At 44.0% G+C, this 20774-nt stretch overlaps 1 protein-coding gene across 1 annotated transcript in view; it reads left to right on the forward strand.

The window, feature by feature from the left end:
• The window catches only part of LOC126188542 (uncharacterized), a 720097-nt gene that overhangs the window by 388771 nt on the left and 310552 nt on the right, over positions 1–20774 (forward strand). Inside the window, exon 2 of the mRNA XM_049930142.1 lies at positions 14334–14370. Coding sequence (XP_049786099.1) covers positions 14334–14370 — 37 coding nt within the window. The remainder of the gene's footprint in view (positions 1–14333; positions 14371–20774) is intronic.

The following is a 20774-nucleotide window of genomic DNA, read 5'->3' on the forward strand; positions in this document are numbered from 1 at the left end:
CACTAGGTTGCAACCCCGATGATGTTCCAATGTCATCAGTAGGTAGTGACATGCTAATTGACGAGGACACAAAACCAAACAACCCAACATTTTGCGACCGGTCTGATCACCCAGTATCAAGTAAAGACAATTCAAAAAGGTAGTCTAAACAAACGAAACAGCCTCCTAGAATACAAAGTCAGCAAGAGACAAAGAAATTTGAAAGGAAAAGAACACGCATAAGAGAAATCCTTAAGAAATCTCAGACAAGGAAAACGGTGGTGGTTAATGAATTGAGGGTAATGGCTCCCATTCGGAATGAGGTCGTTCAGATGCAGTTAGAAAATCACATGACTACAGCCTTGACAGCATCTTCCGGGGCTCTTCAGGTTCCGAGCACGCTTTGGTCGGAAGATACGGAGCAGTGGTAAACAATTATATGCAGACTTACAAGCTGGCTACAGTTAATGTCTCTCGAATAAGTTCGTCGGCAAAGCTACAATGTTTGAAAGATTATCTTTATGCCGCTGACATAGATGTTGCCAAGTTACAAGAGGTTGCAACAACTAAAGTAGCGGACATAACAGGTTATGAAGCAATCAACAACATCAGAAATGAAGGAGGAACAGCGGTTTTATTCAAAGAGGGTATCGTGTGTCGAGCTCAAGCTATTTTAGAGACTGGTCGTGGTATAACTGTCCAACTTCATGAACTCATTGTAATTCAAGTATATGCGCCATCTGGGACTAATGAAAGAGGGCACGCCGGCCGAAGTGGCCGAGCGGTTAAAGGCGCTACAGTCTGGAACCGCACGACCGCTACGGTCGCAGGTTCGAATCCTGCCTCGGGCGTGGATGTGTGTGATGTCCTTAGGTTAGTTAGGTTTAAGTAGTTCTAAGTTCTAGGGGACTTATGACCACAGCAGTTGAGTCCCATAGTGCTCAGAGCCATTTGAGCCAAAGAGGGCACAGAAGTAACTTTTATCGGAATGGGATAGTTGAACTGTTAAAGAACGTTGGGGCCGCCGCCACGCTTGCCGGAGATTTTAACTGTGTGTTGCGCTGTGAAGATCAGACGCCCTATTTTAACACTTGTCAAGAGCTACAAACATCACTGACTCAATTAGAGCTGCAAGACACCTGGACTTACTTGAATCCCCACCATATCGGATATACTTACGTCAGTAGCACGTCAGCAAGTTAGATAGAATCTATGTTACTAAAGAATTCATGTGCAATGTTGATGACTGTGAGATATGGCCTATAAACTTCTCCGACCATTGTGCATACCATATTTCATTCAAGTATATCCGATAAAAAACTTTTCGTGGCCGTGGGGTATGGCAAATTAACGTCTCACTATTTCAGGATTTTTAACTTAAGCAACAGATTAAACTGACTTGGCATAAATGCTTACGCTCCCAAACAAGGTATCGGGAGCGGATCATTTGGTGGACCGAATACGCAAAACCCGTACTTCGTAAATGCGTTATACACTATGCAAAGGCCCAAGCATATTGGTGCAGACAAACTGCGGAATATTACTTCTCTTGCTTGCGAGACCTGTATCAACAACCAGATGGCCTTTGGGCTAACATCATCATACTGAAACGCTTTAAGTCGAAAATAACGCCCTAGCCCGGCAGCGCTTGGACGGGGTGCATATGCGGGCGCGAGGCTTGGACGATCTTATACAGGAATGTACGTCGTTATACCACGTAATAAGGGAGACACGTAAAGGGAAACTGAGAATAATAACCGCGCTAGCCGACGATTACGGAGGAAAGTATACTACTCAGATCGGAGTATACTACTCAGACCGGAGTATACCACTCATACCGCCATAAAACAATATATGGCAGAATATTATAGGGATATATAAGCTGGAACGGAAGTAGATAGACTGTACGATGAATAACTTTTAGCAAACGTTACGACGGGAATACATGAGAAGGATAATGCCAGTCTAATCGAACATATAACTCAGGACGAAATAAAACGATAATTAACGACGCTCCGTGGAACAAGTCAACTGGTCGCAATGGGCTCCCGAGCGAATTTTACGTACGCATGTGGGACATAATAGGGAATGAGGTCACCGATATGTTCAATGAGTTATTAACTAACCAGGCGTTCCCTCCTGTATTTGTGGAGGGAATGATTGTACTCATTCCGAAAAAACCAAGCAGCAAGAGGATTCACGATTTACGACCACTTAACCTTACTCAACGCTGACTTTAAAATTCTCACTCGCACCCTGAAGAGAAGGATGAAGCCACTCCTGCAAAATGTCATAGGTCCTTACCAAACGAGTGCAATAAATGGAAGAGCAGTGCTAGACGCCTTATGTGAGTATAGGGACGTCATAAATCTCACTTGGATAAGTGACAATAGTCTTTATTTATTGTTTTTAGATTTGGATAAAGCCTTTGGTAGGATCAGTCATGGCTTCTTATTCAGCACCATGCAGAAAATGGGTTTCAACGACCACTTTATGACTGTCATACGTAAATGTATCAGTGGAGTTTTATTCAAGAATAAAAATCAATGGAGAACTGACTGAAACGTTTCCAGTTCAACAATCAGTACATCAAGCATGTCCACTGTCTATGACATTATATGCGATCGCGGTGTTACCTTTGCTTTCGACAATGCACCAGAAATGGAGAGGAATAGAGACTCTCAATATTAAGACAGTTTGTCACTGTTATTGTAAATACAAATAGTGAGGTCGATGAAGTGCGGCGTTTGGTACACCAGTACTCACGGTCGTTTGGCGCAAAACTGAATCTCCAAAAATCCAGAATAATGCATCTCGGTTCTTACAATAGTGCAATAGGTGCGCACTGGTTGGATGTAACTGAAGAGACACTCCAGCTCGGATTATGGTTAAGGACGAATCCCAAGCTCATGGCTACGAACAATTGGGAGCGAATACTTAATGTCATCAGAACCTAGCTGAAGGACCATAGCTATCTGCACATGTGTCTACAAGCAGGCAGTGCAGACACACAGCAGCACCAAACAAGATGGCTTAAGCAGACTGAATAATTCAATGCAACGCCATCTGACGTGTCTCACTGTTCAGTGTCTTCACCAACAAAACACCCTTAAACACGATGCTTTACACACATTAAATATGCACTACAACGCCGTCTAAAATGTCCCATGATTTCTCAGACAGCCGCTGATTCTTCGGATATCGGATTCTCGCTAACGAAATACAAAACTGTCTACTAACTACCTCCTCGACGTGTGCGTAAATGGAAATGAAATGGCATCGTTGGCCGGGAGGCCCCATTCGGGGATGTTCGGCCGCCAAGTGTAAGTGAGGGAACTGACACCATGAATCGTGTGTGGCTGTCCATAATTCCGTAAGAATACGAGGGGGTGGAGATCTCTTCTGAACAGCTCGTTGCAAGGCATCCCAGACATGTTTAATAATGTTCATGTCAGGGGAGTTTGGTGATTAGCGGAAGTGTTTAAACTGAGAAGAGAGTTGCTGGAGCCACACTGTAGCAATTCTGGACGTGTGGGGTGTCGCATTGTCCTGCTGGAACTGGCCAAGTCCGTCGTAATGTACAATGGACATGAATGGATGCAGGTGATTAGACAGGATTCTTACGAACGCGTCACCTGTCAGAATCGTAATTAGACGTATCAGGAGTTCAAATGGTTCAATTGGCTCGGAGAACTATGGGACTTAACATCTGAGGTCATCAGTCCCCTAGAACTTAGAACTACTTAAACGTAACTAACCTAAGGACATCACACACATCCATGCCCGAGGCAGGATTCGAACCTGCGACCGTAGCAGTCGCGTGGTTCCGGACTCAAGCGCCTAGAACTGCTCGACCACCACGGCCGGCGTATCAGGAGTCCCGCATCACTCCAACTGCACACGTCCCACACCATTACAAAGCCTCCACCAGCTTGAACAGTCGCCTTGCTGACATGCAGGATCTAAGGATTGATTACGTCCATCCGCTCGATACAATTTGAAACGATGCTCGTCTGGCCAGGCAACATGTTTCCTGTCATCAACAGTCCACTGTCGGTATTGACTGGCCCGAACGAGACGTAAAGCTTTGTGTCGTGCATTCAGCAAGGGCACAACAGTGTGCTTTAGGCCCGAAAGTTTATATCGATGATGTTTTGTTGAATGGTTCGCACGCTGACACTTGTTGATGGCCCAGCACTGAAATCTGCAGCAATTTGCGGAAGGGTTGCACTTCTGTCACGCTGAGCGATTCTCTTCAGTCGACATTGGTCTCGTTCTTGCAGGATCTTTTTTCGGTCGCAGACTTGATGTCGGAGATTTGAAGTTTCGCTGGATTCCTGATATACACGGTACATTCGTGAAATGGTTGTACGAGAAAATCCCCACTTCATCGCTACCTCGAAGATGTCGTGTCCCATCGCACGTGCGGCGACTATAACACCACGTTCAAACTCACTTAAATTTTGATAACGTGCCTTTGTAGGAGTAGTAACCGATCTACCAACTGCACCACACATTTGTTGTCGTATATAGGCGTTATCGACTGCCGCGCCGTATTCCGCCTGTTTACATATCTCTGAATACAGACGCCTTCTACAGTCTGGAACCACGAGACCGCTACGGTCGCAGGTTCGAATCCTGCCTCGGGCATGGATGTGAGTGATGTTCTTAGGTTGGATAGGTTTAAGTAGTTCTAAGTTCTAGGGGACGGATGACCTCAAAAGTTAAGTCCTCAGTGCTCAGAGCCATTTGAACCATTTTTGAATACAGACGCCTTCACTGTATTTGTTACGTTTGTAGAGGAGATTGCAGCTGGTGAAAACACAGATGGACATTGGTGAAAATGATTCTCCATGCTGTTGAAGGTCATCCCATTCAAGCCCTTGAATCAATGATGATGCAAGTCAATCAACAGTAAAATCATCAGACTTGATGACGTTCAAACACATGTCCATTGTGAGACACTTGCACGTAAAAGGCTTTAACACAAATGTGATGTATGCGAAGTGAGCGACAGCCACAGAAATCGTCAGGTAATCGGTTCTTGAGTCCTTTCTGCTCTTCATGAGTTACCTTGTGAGTAGTATCGACGCATCCAAGATTGCTGCTGGTAACGCCATCTAAAAACGTTTCAGCACATCTCCAGAACGTGGAAGATATCCATGTCGTGGGAAAAAAATTGCTCTTCAGCCGCAGCTGCTGATATTTACTGCTAACAACTCAGACATTCTGCCGTCTCACCTGAGAAGGATGGCCCGGGGAAACTGAATTATGTGCTGCTGCAACACTATATTGCACGCCCACATTTCGTCACGCAAAGAAAGCAGTTATCCGTGAGCATGGTCGAAAGATGACGCCACATCATTCATATTATTTTAACATTGCGCTCTTACACTTCTATCTTTTCTGAGATCTCAGTGACGAAGATTCTTCTCATACTTCGCTTAACCACCGCCAATAAAATTCTTTTGGGCTGGTAATCGCATTATCAATATATAAAATTGTCCGTCGTTGTTTCGGCCGCTATAGCCAGTGGCGCTCCTCAGGGCTAGCGCTGAGCTGTCTGCTGAATGAGAGACTTTAGTTCTTATCTAGTAGCGGAGGAAGCTGTTTAAGTAATTTGATAGGGTACCTGAGTATAGGGGGAGGGGTGTTAGGCGTTCTTTATTGGTCTTTATACTCTGAAGAGCCGATGAAATTGGTGAAGCTGCATAACATCGTATAGGACCCCCTGGAGCACGCAGAAGTGCCGCGACGCGACGTGGCATTGACTCCACTAATGTCTGAAGTAGTGCTGGAGGGAATTGACATCATGAATCTCTGAACAGCACGTTGCAAGGCATCCCAGATATGCTCAATACTGTTTATATCTGGGAAGTTTGGTGGTCAGCGGAAATGTTTGAACTCATAAAACTGTTCCTGGAGCCATTCAGTAGCAATTCTGGACATGTGAAGTGCCGCATTGTCCTACTGGAAGTGCCCAAGTCCGTCGGAATGCACAGTGGACATGAATGGATGCAGGTGATCAGACAGGTTGCTTACGTACGTGTCACCTGTCAGAATCGTAACTAAACGTATCAGGGGTCCCATATCACTCCAACTGCACATGTCCCACATCATTATAAAGCCTCCACCATCTTGAACAGTCTCCTTGCTGACATGCAGGATCTAAGGATTGATTACGTCCATCCGCTCGATACAGTTTGAAACGATGCTCGTCTGGCCAGGCAACATGTTTCCTGTCATCAACAGTCCAATGTCGGTATTGATTGGCCCGAGCGAGACGTAAAGCTTTGTGTTGTGCTGTCATGAAGGGCACAACAGTGGGCCTTAGGCATTAGCCCTGCATTCTGCCTGTTTACATATCTCTGTATTTAAGTATACATGCCTATACCAGTTTCTTTGGCGCTTCAGTGTATTATTCCGGAACGTGTGAGTAAAATTCTCCGCCAATCCGGCATCAGCCCAATCTTTCGAAGCAATAAGAAAATAAAAGATATTCTAGGCTCAATGAAAGATGTGGACGACAAGCTAAACACCGCAGGAGTCTACGAAATCGGTTGCGAATGTGGACTGGTGTATGTAGGCGAGACAGGGGCGGTCAATCAGCAGACGAATCGCAGAGCATGAAAGATATACCCGTCTGGCACAACGCACCAGTCAGCGATTGCGGAACACCCGCGTACTGACGAAACAGCCATTTACATTAAGATGGAAGATTAGAAAGTAGATGGAAATAGCCAAGCGACCCGCCAACATGAACTGAGAGGACGGGTATAGGCTTCAGGTGTCCTGGCTGCCAGCAGTGAAAACGCTATGGGAGGACAGCGCGCTCAAAGCAGCTCGCACAGGGGCGCGGCAGGCCGCAGTGGTCGTACGTACACAGAGCGCAGGCACGCCACAGCCCGCACCTGGCCTGGCACCTGGCAACAAGTAAACAGCGCTACGTCACAGCTACCGCCCGTTCCCAATTCGCCTGTTTCCACAAATGGCAAGAAATAATGTAAACATCAGCCAAGCACGTCTTTATCCAGCAGTGACAAGGAATAGTATAAAGACCAATAAAAACACCCCTCCTCCTATCCTCAAGTACCCTATCAATGATATGAAAGATATACATTTCTCCACTACTACACTACTGCCCATTAAAATTGCTACACCACGAAGATGACGTGCTACAGACGCGAAATTTAACCGACAGGAAGAAGATGCTGTGATATGAAAATGATTAGCTTTCCAGAGCCTTCACACAAGGTTGCCGCCGGCGGCAGCACCTACAACGTGTTGACATGAGGAAAGTTTCCAACCGATTTCTCATACACAAACAGCAGTTGACCGGCAGTGCCTTGTGAAACGTTGTTTTGATGCCTCTTGTAAGGAGGTGAAATGCGTACCATCACGTTTCCGACTTTGATAAAGGTCGGATTGTAGCCTATCGCGATCGCGGTTTATCGTATCGTGACATTGCTGCTCGCGTTGGTCGAGATCCAATGACTGTTAGCAGAATATGGAATCAGTGGGTTCAGGAGGGTAATACGGAACGCCGTGCTGGATCCCAACGGCCTCGTATCACTAGCAGTCGAGATGACAGGCATCTTATCCGCATGGATGTAACGGATCGTGCAGCCACGTCTCGATCCCTCAATCAACAGATGGGGACGTTTGCAAGACAAAAACCATCTGCACGAACAGTTCGACGACGTTTGCAGCAACATGGACTATCAGCTCGGAGACCATGGCTGCGGTTACCCTTGACGCTGTATCACAGACAGGAGCGCCTGCAATGGTGTACTCAACGACGAACCTGGATGCACGAATGGCAAAACGTAACTTTTTCGGATGAATCCAGGTTCTGTTTACAGCATAATGATGGTCGCATCCGCGTTTGGCGACATCGCGGTGAACGCTTATTGGGAGCGTGTATTCGTCATCGGCATACTGGCGTATCACCCGGCGTGAAGGTATGGGGTGCCAATGGTTACACGTCTCGGTCACCTCTTGTTCGCACTGACGGCACTTTGAACTGTGGACGTTACATTTCAGATGTGTTACGACCCGTAGCTCTACCCTTCATTCGATCCCTGCGAAACCCTACATTTCAGCAGGATAATGCACGACCGCATGTTGCAGGTCCTGTACGGGCCTTTCTGGATACAGAAAATGTTCGACTGCTGCCCTGGCCAGCACATTCTCCAGAACTCTCACCAATTGAAAACGTCTGGTCAATGGTGGCCGAGCAGCAATACGCCAGTCACTACTCTTGATGAACCGTGGTATCGTGTTGAATCTTCATAGGCAGCTGTACTTATAAAAGCCATCCAAGCTCTGTTTGACTCAATGCCCAGGCGTATCAAGGCCGTTATTACGTCCAGAGGTGGTTGTTCTGGGTACTGATTTCTCAGGATCTATGCACCCAAGTTGCGTGAAAATGTAATCACATGTCAGATCTAGTATAATATATTTGTCCAATGAATATCCGTTTATCATCTGCATTTCTTCTTGATGTAGCAATTTTGATGGCCAGTAGTGTATATAAAATCTAAAGTCTCTCTCAGTCAGCAATCATCTCAGCACTAGCTTCGAGGGAGGCGACTCGCAACAGTGGCCGAAAAGTTGGACAATTTTATATATTGACTATGATGTCAACAGCCCAGAAAAATTTTATTGGCAGTGACAGTGACAACGGCCGCGGAAGCCTTTGCTTACAAATTCCCTTGATCACTTCTCCAGTTCCACCAGGGCTCTGAAACATCCCATTTCTGTCTTTGTCGTACAAGTCGTTAGAACTTCATAGACCGCTACGTGCCAACCGTCATTTGCCTCTCCACCATGTTAATCCTGAGCATTCCCACAATGATAACGCTAACCAAAGAATCACTTCTCCAGTAGCAACAGCATCAGTAGCACGACTACTATCATAGTTGAGATTAGCACCATCAAATCAATACCAAGAATCTTCAAGATGATATTAACTTTCAGTTACATACCATTCTAACTACTCTTTAGAAAGTATTATATAACGGAGATAGAAAATCAATAAATTAAGTCCTGGTAGAGCTCTCCTATTTAAGAATGAAAAGCAATGTTAACTGCCTTCCGTGTAGAAACCGCTACGAACGCACGTACATGGAATCTATGAAATAACGAGTTAGTTTTCTCGAAAGTAATCACTTCTGAGTACAAAAACAAAGACACTTTTAAACTGCAACCACTGTCTACTGTAATCATCAGCCATCAAGTCTCCATTTAGGTGATTGTTAAATCGCTATCGTATTGGAAGTCAAGTCAGACGTCATTACCTGATTCCTTTATAGCAGTAAATAATATGCAGTAATTCCATTCCGGATGACTAGGTAGAAGTGTTTCATTTCCATTCTGCGAAAAAGAAGTCGTGGTAACTGCCGAACAAGAAAAACTTATTACACGTGAACCAGTAACCATCTGATCCAACTACTTCCACTTACTGTGGCTAAGACAGTTAATGACGACTCATTAACGAATCAAAGTAATTTAATTATTCCTACTAAAATTACTTTGACCGTGAGCAAGTAATGTAGGACCTGTTATAGGGCAGTGAGTAGAGGGATTTGTAGCCAATCTTATAGAAAATATTTTCAGTTGGGAAGCGGGGGGAGAGAATCTCATGGACAGAACATCGGGTAAGTTGCAAAAGCCTCTTCTGGAACTGCTGAGTATGCAGCAAGAACATTTTGATAAAGAAGCAGGAAGAGGCTATCTGTGTCCTTGAGGCACAGTTGGAGGACGCAAGGAAGGAACTGATCAGAATCAGGAGAGACAGAGGGTAGGAGGGTGGTTGGTGACTGGCAGTTAGTAGGAATGCAGGGAGAACGAGATTGCAATCTGATAGTTTCATTGAATTTATTTACTTATTCAGTCTGATCTCTTACGGGTCAATAGGCCCTCTCTGACATCGGACCATGGTTTCAGACATACACTACCTTTCTTTACATCATACTTATCTAAGAACAATTTTAATAGGACATCCAGTATTGAAATGATTTGAGTGTCGGAAGTGGCAGTGTGAGTAAATTATACTGACTATGAACTACCCAAGTTAATACTGGTAGTACTTGTACTACTTCAGCTGCTGCCGCGGATAATAATAACAATAATGATAATAATAACACTAATGATATTGGCAGATATAAAAAGAATATTCCGCGCGGGATTAGCCAAGCGGTCTAAAGCGCTGCAGGCACGGACTGTGCGGCTCGTGCGGAGGTTCGAGTCCTCCCTCGGGCATGGGTGTGTGTGTTTGTCCTTAGGATAATTTAGTTTAAGTAGTGTGTAAGCTTAGGGACTGCTGACCTTAGCAGTTAAGTCCCATAAGATTTCACACACGTTTCAACGTTTTCAAAAAGAATTTAAAGGTGTGCAAGATAGATGTTTTATGATATAACTAGTCCTGTGGAAAATGAAATTTAAGGAGACTGCATCGCCTAAGAATACTGTGAAATGAGGAAGATTGGGTTGAAAAGAGGATGTAAAAGGGTAATGAATGCTACAGGTATAATGGTTATCCTTATTTTTGCTTTAGTAGATACCTCATCAAGTGTGCATCTTCATGTTTTCATTGCGCAAAGACTGTTCCATAAAATTTCGGGAGTGCAGCCGCATAAATTTAGCTTCTTCTTCTAATATTTCGGCTGAATACCACCCAGTCATCTTCAGAGTGAGACGAGCTGACTAATGCTCCAGCATTTGCTCCGCCCTTTTAAACCCGAGGACCGAACCACTGTGAATGTGGCAAAAGATACACAGGGAGCCAGAGACTTTGATGGGTGGCAAAGAGGTGTAATTTCTGTAATTAAATTACAAAGGCGCCGCGACGGTGCAGCTCTCCGTGACAGTCGACATCAGCTTGTGGATCGGCTGCGCAGCCATAGATTTACTTTCCATGTATATGTTACACCTCTTTGCCGCCTATTAACGTCTCTGCCGCCTTGTGTATCTTTGGCCACATACGCAGTGGTTCGGTCTTCGCGTTTAAAATGACGGAGCAAGTGTTGAAGCGTTAGTCACGTCGGCTCACTCTGAAGATGGCTGGACGGTATTCAGCCGAAATATTAGAAGAAGAAGTTGAATTTATGCGGCTGCACACCCGAAATTTTATGGAGCATGTCATCAACTGTCTTCTGAAGCTGGAGATATTATTCAGTTCTCTAATATAGTTTTTGAGTTTATTCCAGAGTAGCGTTCCTGTCTCTGAGAAGACTTCGGGAGAATGTCTGAGTGATGGAGAGGGGCAGAAAGGATTTTGCTCTGATAGGAGCGGGTGTTTGTGCCATGGCTCTTAAGACAAGAGCGTTAATGTTGAGGAGAGATGAGAGGGGCACAGTGTTCGTTGATAAGACAGTAGAGTAGACAGAAGGTGTGTAAATCTGTGTTTGTCTGCACGCAGGCAGAATAGCTGCACATGAACCGTAAGAACAGGTTTCAATGGGAGGTACTAAGTGGAGAAGATCCTCTGGTAGGGACTAGGAATAGGAAATGCGCAGCACATTTCGACGGAAATCATGAAGCTTAGGATTGTCTCAAGTACTACGAAGAAGGAAGTGCTGCTGCTACGTAGTAGCCGTGGGCCACGTGTAGGTCCTCATGTAGTAGAATTTAAGGGCATCGTTCAGTCACCAGCATGTTGTTGTTGTTGTTGTTGTGGTGGTGGTCTTCAGTCCTGAGACTGGTTTGATGCAGCTCTCCTTCTTCATCTCCCAGTACCTACTGCAGCCTACATCCTTCTGAATCTGCTTAGTGTATTCATCTCTTGGTCTCCCTCTTCGATTTTTACCCTCCACGCCGCCCTCCAATACTAAATTCGTGATCCCTCGATGTCTCAGAACATGTCCTACCAAACGATCCCTTCTTCTAGTCAAGTTGTGCCACAAGCTCCTCTTCTCCCCAATTCTATTCAATTCCTCCTCATTAGTTATGTGATCTATCCATCTAATCTTCAGCATTCTTCTGTAGCACCACATTTCGAAAGCTTTTATTCTCTTCTTGTCTAAGCTATTTATCGTCCACATTTCACTTCCATACATGGCTACGCTCCATACAAATACTTTCAGAAACGACTTCCTGACATTTAAATCCATACTCGATGTTAACAAATTTTTCTTCTTCAGAAACGCTTTCCTTGCCATTGCCAGTCTACATTTTATATCCTCTCTACTTCGACCATCGTCAGTTATTTTGTTCCCCAAATAGCAAAACTCCTTTACTACTTTAAGTGTCTCATTTCCTAATCTAATTCCCTCAGCATCACCCGACTTAATTCGACTACATTCCATTATTCTCGTTTTGCTTTTGTTGATGTTCTTCTTATATCCTACATAATATACAGTAAAGCTGCATGCCCTCGGAAAAAATTACGGCTGTAATTTCCCCTTGCTTTCAGCCGTTCGCAGTACCAGAACAGCAAGGCCCTTTTGGTTAGTGTTACAAGGCTAGATCAGTAAATCATCCAGACTGTTGCCCTTGCAACTACTGAAGAGGATGCTGCCCCTCGTCAGGAACCACACGTTTGTCTGGCCTCTCAACAGATACCCCTCCGTTGTGGTTGCACCTACGGTACGGCTATCTGTATCGTTGAGGCACGCAAGCCTCCCCACCAACGGCAAGGTCCATGGTTCATGTCACCAGCATATTGCAACCAAATGCAGGACTAAGCCAAATGATAGAGGATGGCTCTGAGCACTATGCGACTTAACTTCTGAGGTCATCAGTCGCCTAGAACTTAGAACTAATTAAACCTAACTAACCTAAGGACATCACACACATCCATGCCCGAGGCAGGATTCGAACCTGCGACCGTAGCAGTTACGCAATTCCAGACTGAAGCGCCTAGAACCGCACGGCCACAACGGCCGGCAATGATAGAGGACATAGGATCGTTATGCAAAAATTTTAAAAGAGAACCATGTTGTCACAGTGGTGGAGTGGGGAACAGTTTGGGTAGGGACAAGTTTCATATAACATAGGTGGTGACCTGGTCAGGACAGCTTCTTTGACTCATGGCGCCAATGTAGTCTTTGTCGAACTATTTCGGCAACATAATCTGCCCCACCTTAATGAAACAGTGGGGTGGTTAATGTGCGATTAGAGATGTCGCTGATAACAACTGACTTCGCGCAAGTTGCTCTGGTACCATTCGGGACCATGGATAAATGGGGCTCCACTAGCCATGGCTTACATCTAACTAGGGAATAGAAAGGAAAATTGATGCAGCTGATTCTTGGAAGTATAGAAGATACATCTCGGACCATACATGTTCATATATCTGTTGGAGAGGGTATAGGAAGTAGGTTGTTTTTGGGCAAATCCAGACCACTGGTTCCCCTGCCTAAAGCGTAACTCCATCATTTCAAAAAAATCTGCAATAAGCACCCACAAGGTACATTCTCACACACCAGATGGCACTGTCACTACATGTCACAAAAAAGAAACCATTGGAAAAAGTAACATGGGCCTTTTCACAGACATAAGAATACTTAATCAAAACATGTGATCAATATAAAATAAAATACCGATATTTGGAGTTAAGCTTCAATCTTTGAACTGCACAGTAGATTGTACGACTGAGTACTGGTGTATAGACACATAAATCCAGTCTGTAATATTATCGTACGCCAGAACAGAATCTTGCTGTAGGACTACTTCAAAGGATGAAGGATCAAGCATTTACATCATAATGGAACACAGGTACAGTAAGTGAAGACAGACACTTTAAAACATGTATAAGCTACTGAATTAACAGGGATCGACGTCAACAAGAACTGTATAGAAATCAAATGTATTTTACATTTCCATAATATTAAGCTTCCGTTCAGTACTGTGAGCCTGAGTCGAAGTGAGAACAGTTTAATTTGTGGCTCAACGGAGCTGTCTGAGGTTGTTGGGTCTTCTGGACACACATGTTTAAATCACGCGTTAGAAACGTTAGTAGTTGTATTCGCCGTACTTTACACTAAAAGATGTGAACAAAAATACTATTAGAGTATTTTCTTTGCCCTGGTGGAATGATGTTGTGACGCAACTGAGTGAAGAAAAGAATTTCTTACACTAAAACCTTCAGAAGAATTCATACGTACTTTAACCAGCTTTGAATGATTTTTTAAATATTCACGAGGGATAAAAAACATCGCATTCTGTTGTCGAATACAGAAAGCTAGCTATAGAAGTCATTCAGTTTTTTCGTATTTCTTGAAAGAGGTTGAGTGAGAAATGATTTCCCCCTTGCAAGGAGTCAGAGAATGATTATACAAGCTACAGTTTTAGTTTCTACATATCGAACAGACAAAAGTGAGATTCTAACGTATGCTTTTCTTCTATTGCAGATACATCTAAGCCTACGTACTGGGGATCCGACAATCGGTAAGTACCGAACCACTTCACTTGTTTATTTCGAAAGTTATTATATGTACTTCATATTAAAATACCTCACGTAACAGTTTAGGTGACACTCAGCTAAATTCATTTGATAATATCCATTTTTCAGATAGAAGATAATTGTCAAAAAGTTATTGAAATATCCCCCTCCCCACCAATAATCTCCCAGTATATTAAAAAACACTTCAGTGTACTTTGTAACCAAATCAAAGAATTCTACGGTAAATAAAGTGACGACCTAAAGCCGTATATCAGCCCTCTAAGGGTGCTCCACTTGAAGAGCACTTTCTAACAAGGCAGGCAACCAAGTTCATGTCTCGGTCGAGCACAATGTTTCAATTCGTCACAGGTGCCCATTGCAGCTTAAAGTAGATTGGGACACTTCTCTTGAATTTGCATTATATCCGGTAACGCAACAATACTCATTTACCGCCGTTTTTTTTTTCAAATGGGCAGTAAAAAGTTATTTAGTAAATATAAAGTACCATACCGATAAGGACAAGCATCATGTATTTATCCTACCGCTCATTAGCGGTACTAATTGTAAGACCAGGAGAGGAATGAAAGTTAGTCATCTGCCATAAATTCAATATGTGCGCCATGCACTAAAACTCGATTAAAAAAGCGATCCTATTTCTCTTTCGGTTTTCGGCTTGTAGTGCGTACCTTCCTGCCTTACCCATCCACAGCTTTCTTTGTTAAATGTGGTATCCCTGCTTCTTATGAAAAGTAAACTATTTATTCTCTCATTAATTTATATTCAATCAACTCTGTTTATGTGGTTCCAACACTATGGAAGCAACGAGTGGTTTCTTGACGATTAAAATTCTTCTGGGTGTTGTACCGCGTCTTGTATACAATACCCAGTAGAATTTTAAGTATCATGACACCAGCCGCGGAAGCGCAGATAGTTATTAATGTCAGTGGTATCTTATATTTCTCCAAAATTTCATACAGAAGATGACTTAATTGAGGGGCATCAATAATCATTTAACCGCTAACCACGCTTGTAATCTTGATGTATCTGCATTTTATATGAGTATTACATCAGTATTTTTAACAGTTATTAGTTAAATTGGTTTATTTTGCTTATTCTGATCTACCTGAAATGAGAAAACAGACTTATTCGTTTATACACTCAGCAGCTATTGAATGAGACACCTTCTTTGCAGCGTCTGTCACCCCCTTTCGCCCTGATGACGGCAGCGACGTGTCTTGGTGTAGGATCATTGAGACGTCTAACGCCTTTTGGAACTTTCCTACACGACAGCTCAGTAGCGGCCCGCAGCTCGCAGAAATTGCGTCCTAGGCGCGCGCGTCTCTATCTGTCTCATCCCAGATGTGTTCAACAATCAGGAGACCTGTAGTGGGAGGGCTCACAAACATTTTCATTACCGCGGATTGTTCCTCAAACCGTTCTGTCTCAACTCAGGCACAATGGAGTGGTCCATTGTCTTGCTGAGGCTGCAGCTCGCTTCTGGAACGCTGGAGACGAATAGATGGATCTTCACGATGGAACTGTTAGTTTTTTTTATTTTTTACAGACAATGGCACACAAATCACGGGGTCCATTTTGCTCTGCGTAAACATCCTCTGCACTAGATGCATCCATTATCTTCCTGGACGATGCTCTGTTGGGAAGTGCGACGCTTCGCCTCCATAGTGTCCGACGTATTCAACCTCCTCCCATCAACGAGTGTCAAAGTGTACCCCGGTTAATTAATCCAGGGAACCTTCTAGCGGCACTCCTGTGCTAGGGCCTCTGCTAATTTCTGCGGCTTATGAGGCGTTGTCAGCAGACGCACGAGTGTGGGGTCGTGGCTTCTGCACCCCGTGCCCAGAGGATAGTCATGGATGGTGTGTCTTCTCACCAGGCATTGATGTCTCTGTTGAACTGACGAGTGCTTTGCAACAATGTGGGCTGATTGTCCGCAGTTATTATCCTTTCCTTACAGGACATTTAAGACAGAAGTGATATCTGGCATTCCACAAGGTAGTGTCATAGGCCCTCTGCTGTTCCTGATTTAAATAAATGACCTAGGTGGTAATCTGAGCAGCCCCCTTAGATTGTTTGCAGATGACGCTGTATTTTACTGTCTAGTAAAATCATCAGACGATCAATTTCAATTACAAAATGATCTAGAGAGAATTTCTGTATGGTGTGAAAAGTGGCAATGGCACTAAACAAAGAAAAGTGCGAGGTCATCCACATGGGTACTAAAAGAAATCCGATAAATTTTGGGTATACGATAAATCGCACACATCTAAGGGCTGTCAATTCGACTAAATACCTAGGAATTACAATAACGAGCAACTTAAACTGGAAAGACCACATAGATAATATTGTGGGGAAGGCGAAACAAAGACTGCGCTTTGTTGGCAGAACACTTAGAAGGTGCGACAAACCCACTAAAGAGACAGCTTACATTACACTTTTCCGTCCTCTGCTGGAATATTGCTGCTTGGTATGGGATCCTTATCATGTGGGATTGACGAAGGACATCGAAAAAGTGCAAAGAAGGACAGCTCGTTTCGTGTTATCGCGCAGTAGGGGTGAGAGTGTCACTGATATGATAAGCGAGTTGGGGTGGCAGTCACTGAAACAAAAGAGGTTTTCTTTGCGGCGAGATCTATTTACGAAATTTCAATCACCAACTTTCTCTTCCGAATGCGAAAATATTTTGTTGACACCCACCTGAGTAGGGAGAAATGATCATCATAATAAAATAAGAAAAATCAGAGCTCGAAAGGAAAGATTTGGGTGTTCCTTTTTCCCACGCGCCATTGGAGAGTGGAATGGTAGAGAAGTAGTATGAAAATGGTTAGATGAACCCTCTGCCAGGCACTTAAGTTTGAATTGCAGAGTAACCATGTACAGGTAGATGTAGATTTAGATGTAGATGTTACTGCAAAACGCTTTTTTTTATGCCTAAAAGTGTTAAGTCCAAGTTTTGACACCATCAACGGCCCTTTTTACTTTCTGAAAGGTAAAAGAAGAGGATATGATGTCGGTTCACTTTGTATACACTAACGTACATACCTTGCGTTTGTAATTAAATGATGAAAATACCTTATTTTTTACAATTATTGCTTTTCGTTTTACGTATGACGTAGGTGCTACATTTAATCATACAGTGCGACAGGAATATTTATTACTTTAGTAAAAACCACTAAATTGTGTAAGTTAGGTTTATATTTCTAAATATATTGGTTAAATTGCAAAATATCGAAAATATGTTCAAGTTTCTCAAAGAAACCCAACTGACAAAAATTCTCACGCCCCCAAAACGTAACAGCTCCGATTCGCTGTGACACGGGTTCCTAATGCATTTAGTACAGAATATGAGACATCAATGTTCACCCGTTCCCGTCACAACCATTCACGCAGGTGGGCGAGGCTACTTCGACGTCGTCCCTGGCCTTTAGTGTAATCTCTTAGCACATTCGAGAGACATTCAACGGGGTTAAAGACTGGAAACCTTTCAGAGCACTCAGAATGCATGAATCCTTCTTGATGTTCCTTATTGCACTCAGTCGCAGTTTCTCCTGTCGGACGTGCATAATCTCTCCTTGGAGAATGGAACCAATCATACACCGGTCCTCTGCAGGGTAATAAGGTAAGAGCTAAACCTTTTTGATCGGCTCCTTGAAGAAGCTGTTATGATTCAAGCCATTCTTCACTTCGGCAGGGGGATCTACACTGCTGGCCATTAAAAATGCTACACCAAGAAGAAATGCAGATGATAAACGGGTATTCATTGGACAAATGTATTATACTATAACTGACATATGATTACATTTTCACGCAATTTGGGTGCATAAATCCTGAGAAATCAGTACCCAGAACAACCACCTCTGGCCGTAATGACGGCCTTGATACGCCTGGATATTGAGTCAAATAGAGTTTGGATGGCGTGTATAGGTACAGCTCCCCATGCAGCTTCAAAACGATACCACACTTCATCAAGAGTAGTGACTGGCGTATTGTGACGAGCCAGTTGCTCGGCCACCATTTACCAGGCGTTTCCAATTGATGAGAGATCTGGAGAATGTGCTGGTCAGGGCAGCAGAAGAACATTTTCTGTATCCAGACAGGACCGTACAGGACCTGTAACATGCGGTTGTGCATTATCCTGCTGAAATGTAGGGTTTCGCAGGGATCGAATGAAGGGTAGAGCCACGGGTCGTAACACATCTGAAACGTAACGTCGACTGTTCAAAGTGTCGTCAATGCGAACAAGAGGTGACCGAGACGTGTAACCAATAACACCCCGTATCATCACGCCGGGTGATACGCCAGTATGGCGATGACGAATATATGCTTCAAATGTGTGTTCATCGCGATGTCGCCAAACACGGAAGCGACCATCATGATGCTGTATACAGAAACTGGATTCATCCGAAAAAATGACGGTTTGCCATTCGTGCACCCATGTTCGTCGTCGAGTACACCATCGCAGACGCTCCTGTCTGTGATGCAGCGTCAAGGGTAACCGCAACCATGGTCTCCGAGCTCATAGTCCATGCTGCTGCAAACGTCGTCGAACTGTTCGTGCAGATGGTTGTTGTCTTGCAAACGTCCCTATCTGTTGATTCAGGGATCAAGACGTGGCTGCACGATCCGTTACAGCCATGCGGATAAGATGCCTGTCATCTCGAATGCTAGTGATACGAGGCCGTTGGGATCCAGCACGGCGTTCCGTATTACCCTTCTGAACCCACCGATTCCATATTCTGCTGCTAACAGTCATTGGATCTCGACCAACGCGAACAGCAATGTCGCCATACGATAAACCACAGTAGCGATAGGCTACAATCCGACCTTTATCAAAGTCGGAAACGTGATGGTACGCATTTCTCCTCCTTACACGAGGCATCAAAACATCATTTCATCAGGCAACGCCGGTCAACTGCTGCTTGTGTATGAGAAATCGGTTGGAAACTTTCCTCATGTCAGCACGTTGTAGGTGCCGTCACCGGCGCCAACCTCGTGTGAATGCTCTGAAAAGCTAATCATTTGCCTATCACAGGATCTTCTTCCTGTCGGTTAAATTTCGCGTCTGTAGCACGTCATCTTCGTGGTGTAGCAATTTTAATGACCAGTAGTGTAGTTCTAAATAATTGAAACGTCTACAGAACATCGAACAGTTTCATCCACCTTGTACAACTGTTGGCTAGATATTTCAGAAAGTAAATTACACATTTCCCGGACTAAGACTATGGGCAACAAGAGTACATGTTCTGAATTTCATGCAGGCACAGTTCTCCTGCTGTACGGATAAGCCTGTGCATCACAGTGTGCGATTCAAACGGCGCGGCGGCTGGAAACGTACTCCAAAGCTGAAGTATGCGGGACAGAACGATTTTTATGTGCAAAACATCTGAACTGCACACAGATTCGCCATGAAATTCTGGCTATGTGTAGACCAAAAGAAATGTCGCATCCAACCGTAGTAAAATTTGACCGATGTCGCACAGACGTGCATGATGCTGATCGGGAAGGAAGGCCCTCGACATCAAACATAGACGACAACGTCCAGGGTATCGAGGAACTGATTTGTAGCAATTGAAGAGTGACTCTCGCAGATATTTCCCAGCATCTTAATAGAAGGTACTCATTCCATCGTCCTAGATTGTCTGAAATATTGTGCTCAAAGTGTGTTCGTGAATCACTGTCATCTGCTGACAAAGGCGCAAGGTTTATCGATTCTCTGAACTTCCTTGGACGTAACTTCGTGGAAGGCAACGATTTTTTAAGCCGCATCCTTACAGGTTATGAGACATGGATGAGCCATCTCACATACGCAGGAATTCGCCATAGGCCAAGAGTTCGTATTATGGGACTTCCATCTTTTCGGCACACTGAAAGAACATCTAGGGTGGAGAGATTTTCCAACGATGAGAACGTTCACACAACAATTCTCGAACATGACAAAGGAGAGGATTTCAGTAGTTGAGGAATTGAACAACTGGTAGAACATTACGACCATTGTTTATAGAGAGTTGGTGACTATATTGAAACATATAGTGTCATGTTTATGTATCACTTTGAAGTAGATTGGGGCATTCAATAACAGTTACTTGGTCTGACGCTGGCAACTTGCTTATTGAAGTCCCAGCAGAAGTATTCAGTCGCCCAGAGCCCTTTGATGGTGAACTTCGCCCACTACAACTGGACACCTTCGAGGAGCGAAGGGAGTCTCCTTTGTGGTCGTAAGTGAGCAAGAGTCTTTTGCGAGAAACTTTCCTTCAAATGTCCATACGACATCATTCTCCCCGAAATATCAAATTGGTAACTTCTCTGGAATAATCAGCATTGACATACGGCAGTACTTTTTACATGGTAGAGGAAGGTCTTTACGCGTGACTTTCGCTGGCGGATGCGACCC

This window comes from Schistocerca cancellata, chromosome 5 (genome assembly GCF_023864275.1).
Source record: "Schistocerca cancellata isolate TAMUIC-IGC-003103 chromosome 5, iqSchCanc2.1, whole genome shotgun sequence".
In the NCBI taxonomy this organism is placed as follows: domain Eukaryota; kingdom Metazoa; phylum Arthropoda; class Insecta; order Orthoptera; family Acrididae; genus Schistocerca; species Schistocerca cancellata.